The 7107-nt window shown below is 32.2% G+C and overlaps 1 protein-coding gene across 1 annotated transcript; it reads left to right on the top strand.

The window, feature by feature from the left end:
- Positions 1-5890: 5890 nt before the first annotated feature.
- On the top strand, positions 5891-6743 carry LOC121493353 (proteasome subunit alpha type-3-like). Its single transcript, XM_041759137.1, has one exon. The coding sequence runs from the start codon at positions 5946-5948 to the stop codon at positions 6630-6632; it is 687 nt and encodes a 228-aa protein (XP_041615071.1). The 5' UTR covers positions 5891-5945; the 3' UTR covers positions 6633-6743.
- Positions 6744-7107: the final 364 nt, after the last annotated feature.

Raw genomic sequence — 7107 nt, 5'->3', positions numbered from 1 at the left:
CTATTAAATAACATCAGTATACATTCTAAGTTGTATGAAGTAAGACTTATGTGAAATAGATGTACTTATCAATTGGGCAATAGAAAATTTTTGAATTTAGAAGCATAACACAGAGTAACCATTAAAATAATGTCATACAAAAAAATAATGTCATACAGTTAATACATAAATAAATACCTTCCATATATTTCATCATCTTTTAATATTGGGGACAGGAAAAGGATTCAAATCTAAAATTCAAAGGATGGTCCTTCTGAAAGGAGACCACAATCTAGTAAAGAGAACTTACGGAAAGTAAATTACAACTCTATACACAGTTCTTCAAAAGTAGTTTGAGGAACAATAAAAATGCCTCAATTAACTGACCCAAGAAGACTAAAAGGAGAATTCAGAGAAGAGGAGGCACTTTTGTTATTTTATATAGCAAGTTGAAGTTTTAAAGGGAATAGCATTTCTTACTTAGGAAATGGTGGAGAGTTTGGAGTAGCCAGAGCATATGGTTGAGTTGGACTCTCCAAAAAATTAAGCTCATTTATTTTTTATGAACTTTATATAACAGGTTAAGAATTTGAAGCCTTTTTCTATAGATGTCCTTGATTTAGGAAAAAGATACACCCAAGAACATTTAGGAAAAATAATAAACTAGACTTTGGAACTAATTATTTTTGGACAATGAAAGAAAAAGAGATAAATACAAATTTAAATTTCTATCTTGGGTGACTAAGCAGATAGTACTATAATAAATAAGATTATGAAATTATGGAAGAGTAGTAAATTTGAGGAATATATGGAGCTTGAGCTATTCAAGAAAATAATATGTAATGCAGTATATCCAGCAGCCACTTGTCAAAGAAGTTCTTGGGCTCAGAAGAGACTGTAGCTATAAATACAAATTTTATATTCTATTTGTACCATTGTCATTTTGTTATGCTTATATAAATCATACAATATTATGGAAAACATACATATATTTATAAAATATATAAATAGGAAATAAAAGTTTCTCCTAATCCTATCTGTTAATAAGTACAGGGATAATCTTGACATATATCCTTTCAAAATTGGGGTTATAATGTTTATTCTTTTTTTGTTTAGCTTTATGTTATAAGCATATTTCCATGCCTCTACATATTAATTTAAAAATAATTAAATGCTACATTGTATTAGACAGAGGTTAGAATTATTTAATTCCATTCTATTAGATATTTTAGGTGTTCCAGTTTGTTATGGTAAGATATTGTTATATTTACTATCTTTTTCGTAAATATCTTCATACATCTCTGATTTTCCCCTATTAGTTACATTTATAGAAGTGAAATTAATTTATAAAATACATGAAAATTTAAGGGGATAAGTGGAGGGTTTTAAATTGCCCTCCAGAAAGTTGGTCCTATACTGCATTTACTTTTTCAAGCTGTGTATAGGATCCATTTTACTAGATTTAATTGTAATTGTAAAGTTGAACTTCATATTTTCTAACTCTCTTTGAAAACAATAGGCTTTTGAATGATACTGAAAAAAATGTATGACTATGTAGCAATAGTCTCAAGTTTTACAATTATATTAACACTAAAAACAGATTTCTCTTAGAACCTTGAATAAATTAGGAATATTTACTGACTTACTGGGTTACTATGAGTCAGTGAGAGAGTTGGAAATACAGAGATAGTATACATGTCTATAAAATATACCATTTATCAAAATACTATTATTTTTTAAATAAAAGGAAAAATATAATAATAATGTTAACAATTTAATTATACTTAAATTTATTTTTCAAAGAAATTCCACAAGTTGTTGAATAGGTAAAGCTGAAAAGATAAGTAAGCTTTTAAGTAGTGGAAGAATTTTCATAATAATACCTGATACAAATGTTAAACTTGATATCTGAAATCTGAATTTCAAGAGAGTTTAGAAATTTTATGCTAAGCAACTGCTAATACAAAATTTTGTACCTTAAGAGAATGTACTCTCTTATCACATTGAATTTTATACTGCGTATGCCTTTAGTAATTTTACATATTTTTTGAATGCTTGTAATTGTGATCTCTAAATTCAAGGGACTGATGTCACTCTTCTATATTTGTAATGAGTATTTATCTTGAATTACAAGATTGCAGATCTTTTGTCATCAGTCTCCTGGATAACTCAAACCTCAGGAAACGAAGGTCATTTGTACAAATTAGAGAAATTATAACCAGAAATAATAAAAAGAGTTCTGTGCATGATATAGGAGCATGTTGTCATTGATTCATTTCTCTTGAGATTTCTAATTTATTAGGAAATTGTAAGGTTTTCCTTCTTTTCTTTTTTTTTTAGCTTCTAGCTTCATTTTTAAATTAGAATTAATGCCTTATCTGCTTTCATTCAATGTATCAAAATAAACACTGAGCAAGAAACTTTAAAGCAAAACAGAAATTCTTTTATCTTTTTATTAACTTTATGTCATTTTATTTTTAACTTACATCCCCAAAGAAAGCTCATAGTCTTAGTACATTTCATTAATTGGATACTATGTGTCATTTAGGAATCTAAGCGATATACATACATTAAATCACACACACACACACACACACACACACACACACACATTCAAAGAGTTTAACCAAATTGTCCAAAGTCACATAGTGATAGTAAACCTGAGGTTTGATTTGAGTTTTTCTTACCCCAAAGCCCATGCGATAGCCATGAAGTGAGAGCAGGATTAACTCACTGGAATCTGAGGTACTGGGCTGAGAACAATGTCGATCTAAATGAAAGGTTTGGGATTGCTAGGAATCAAGCATCTCCTCAAGGCATCCAGCCTCTACCACGTTAAGAAAAAAGCAGAGAGGGCTAGACAGCCAATCCAAATAATCAGTGCTTTCTTACAGAATTTATTTAGTTTGGCTTTCTGGTCTACCTTTTACTCCATTGCCAATTTCTATCCAGTTTAATCTGTCCTCTGCCCCTGCTTCTTTCCTGACTCATGCTTTCATCTGTCCTTATCAGCTACATTCTGCTGCACCCCCCTCCTTCTCTGGAATATCATGAGTTACCTGGATTATAATACTGAGTCCTAGTGCTGTTACCAGGGTTTTGGAAATTTGGATTATTTTATAATACCCCTATTTTTTAATGAAGAATTTCCTATAAATGAGAATTTATTTAAAACTTTTGTTGCTTCTCCATGTAGAGTTTCTCTTCTTTTAGGCACCGTTAATTAAAAACAGGGATTCCTGGACTTGGAGTGGAGATAAAGCAACTGAGAAGCCCTCTTCTGGACTCTAATCAACAATAGAAAGGGTTCCTTTTAGAATTATCCCTTAATGTCTCAAATATCCCATGGAATCTTACATTTGTTTTTTCAGAAATCAAAGAATTGGGTGAAATTAAAATCAGTAAATATCTATGTAGTGATCCATGAAGGAGAAGCATAATATACTATGAAAGTCCAAAGACCTGGTTTTTAGTTTTACTACAGCCAATCTTAATTCAAACACTCAACTTATGGAAGCCATTAATGTTATTTGAAAAATAAAGGAGGTAAATCATCCCCAAAGTATGTAAGAGTCATAATATTATATAGCAATATGATTCCAACTAGCAAGGAGGGAATCTAAAGATTACAAGTATAAAGGAGTGGGCTGATTAGCCAGGCTTCTAGTGAAGTAAATGCACCAAGTTAATATAACAAGACAGTGTGCTTATAACTAGATCAATTTTATTTCGTTTACCCCTGAAGTTTCAACTTGGTGTTCTAAAATTGTTTTTGTAATCTTAATGACTGTGTGTGGAAAATATTGAGAAATGCTAGCAAAGCTCTCTTAAAGCTCTAGATGAAAAATTTTTCAAGGAGTCTCAAACTTGAGTCCCCAAGCACATTTGATCATGCGTATCTCATTTTTTAGTTTAAGCAGTTTAAGGTAGACTTTTTATTGATTAGAAGTATAAATTTGATTAAGCAAATTTAAATCTTTTTAATAGAAATAAAATACCATAAAATATAAATATAAATGGCAAACTAAAGTGTACTTTATAATATGCACAGCAAATAATTTAACAAAAAATAATGAGAAAATATTAAAAAATGCTAGTTCATAAAATACTAGTATGTCCAAATTCATTAGTAATTGAAGAAATGAAAATTTTAAAGAATAATACACTATATTTTCTCAGTTTGGGAAAATTTAAAAGTCTAATAATAATGGATCTTAGCAAGGATATGAGAAAACTAATACTTTCATATTCTGTTGGAAGTAATGTAATTTAGTACCATCTTTCTGGTAGACATTTTGATATGTATTACTCTGAATTAGCATTCTCTCTGAATTAAGAATTTCACTTCTAGAAAATTGTGGTGTGTGTATATGTGACATTTATGTGCAATATTTTTGCTATAATATTGTCTAGCATCTGGAAAATTTGGGGAAAAAAACCAAGATCCAAAAAATGGGTGGATTAAGTATTCCATCATATATTAGAATACTAGGCACACAGAGGGGTGCCTGGCTGGCTCAGACAGTAAAGCATGAAACTCTTGATCTCAGGACTGTGAGCTGAAACTGCACATTGAGTATGGGGCCTACTTTAAAAAAACAAACAAAAACAAACAAACAAACAAACAAAAACTAGCCTTGGGGATTTTGGGGGAAGGATATTGTAGTTCAGCAGATAAAAGAGTAAGTACAAAGGCTTGCAAAAAAGGATGTGTTGGTGTCTTCAAAAATGGCAAGGAGGCCAGCGTACAAAAGAATAAGCAAGAGGACAAGTGGTAGGGAATGATAAGAAAAATGAAATAAGCTATATACATCATAAGGCCTTCTAGGACAAAATTTAAGGATTTTTACTATCTTGACTAAGAGGCAAATCAGTTGAAGGTTCTGAGCAAAGAGGTTACATAAACTGAAATGCATTTAAAAGGATGGTCCTGCCTGCTGTGTAGACAGTTGACTGTAAGGATCAAGGGAGGAAGAAAAGACACCAGTCAGGAGAAGTGATGGTGGATTGAACTAGAGCAGTAGCAGTGGATGTGAAGGGAAGTATCTGGACTCTGGACATATTTTGAGGGTTGAATATGAGGTGTATGAAAAAGAAAAAATTCAAGGATGACTGAAACAAGTAAATATTATTGCATGCATTTATATATATATATTTGGATAAAAAAAGGATAAAGAGTTGTAATAAAATGTCTTAGCGGTTATTTGATAGCAGAATTTTTGATTTGCTATCTTTTTCTTCATAAATACAAAATATTTTTAATATCTTGAATCAAATATTTTGAACATTAATATTTTTATTAATATAATTCACTATTTAAATTATTAATAATTAATTGAATTATTAATTTAGTAATTAAATTATTAATAAATATAATTTGATATTTATATTAAATATAAAAATATTGTGAAGTCACTTTCCTTCAGATTGTACAGTTAGTTCATCCAAGTTGCTGGTTATGCATCCCCTTTCTTTATGTTCTTGAATATTCCCTAAAAGGACTTATAAACTCCAGAAAAGATAAGCATTTGACAACTTTAGTGATATTTCACTATAGCAAAAATGATGACAAAATAATTGAGAGGTAGGTATGACCTTCCTTTGCATTCATTTAACAAAAAGAAAAAAAGAAAAAATATTTTAGAAGTAGATTTTTAGAAGGAGAAGGTTTGTAGTGGCATCATCTTCAAATAGTCATTTCCATGCTGAAATATTTTGTCTCACTGAAGATTAAAATAAATTGATAACCACAAATAAATAATTTTATATTCAGCTGCCTTGGATATTGGAAAATACTTCATTCTCTTGAACAAGACATATCCAAATTCATGTAGGTTGACTACTTTTTGAGACAGGTAAGTCATTATAGCTTAATTGTGCATGGACACTGTATCTCATTTTTTTCGTGTGCCCTGTCAGCCTCTACATTCTCTCCTGATGGGAGAGTTTTTCAAGTTGAATATGCTATGAAGGCTGTGGAAAACAGTAGTACAGCTATTGGAATCAGATGTAAAGATGGCGTGGTCTTTGGGGTAGAAAAGTTAGTCCTTTCTAAACTTTATGAAGAAGGTTCTAACAAACGACTTTTTAATGTTGATCGGCATGTTGGAATGGCAGTAGCGGGTTTGTTGGCTGATGCTCGTTCTTTAGCAGACATTGCAAGAGAAGAAGCTTCCAACTTTAGATCTAATTTTGGCTATAACATTCCATTAAAACATCTTGCAGACAGAGTGGCCATGTATGTACACGCATATACACTTTACAGTGCTGTTAGACCTTTTGGCTGCAGTTTCATGTTAGGGTCTTACAGTGTGAATGACGGTGCACAGCTCTACATGATTGACCCATCAGGAGTTTCATATGGTTATTGGGGTTGTGCCATTGGCAAAGCCAGGCAAGCTGCAAAGACAGAAATTGAAAAACTTCAGATGAAAGAAATGACCTGCCGTGATGTTGTTAAAGAAGTTGCAAAAATAATTTACATAGTACATGATGAAGTTAAGGATAAAGCTTTTGAACTAGAGCTCAGCTGGGTTGGTGAAATAACTAAAGGAAGACATGAAATTGTTCCAAAAGATATAAGGGAAGAGGCAGAGAAATATGCTAAGGAATCCTTAAAGGAAGAAGATGAATCAGATGATGATAATATGTAACATTTACTTCAGCATCTATTTTAAATTTCTACTATATTCCCATGTAACTCTTTAGCCCTGTGGATTCTTACCTACCCAGAGACCAGTTTTCATTAAACTTTTGTCTTCTAACAATTGAAAAAAAAAAAAAAAAAAAGGGCACCTGGGTGGCTCAGTGGTTGAACGCCTGCCTTTGGCTCAGGTCATGATCCCAGGATACTGGGATTGAGTACCACATCAGGCTTCCTGTGAAAAGCCTGCTTCTCCCTCTGCCTATGTCTCTGCCACTCTCTATGTGTCATTCATGCATAAGTAAATAAAATCTTTAAAATAACAAAACAAGGGGATCCCTGGGTGGCGCAGCGGTTTGGCGCCTGCCTTTGGCCCAGGGCGAGATCCTGGAGACCCGGGATCGAATCCCACGTCGGGCTCCCGGTGCATGGAGCCTGCTTCTCCCTCTGCCTGTGTCTCTGCCTCTCTCTCTATCTCTCTGTGA

This window comes from Vulpes lagopus, chromosome 6 (genome assembly GCF_018345385.1).
Source record: "Vulpes lagopus strain Blue_001 chromosome 6, ASM1834538v1, whole genome shotgun sequence".
NCBI classification, from domain to species: domain Eukaryota; kingdom Metazoa; phylum Chordata; class Mammalia; order Carnivora; family Canidae; genus Vulpes; species Vulpes lagopus.
Note: the sequence above shows the minus strand (reverse complement) of the source record. Positions and strands in the feature narration are given on the sequence as shown.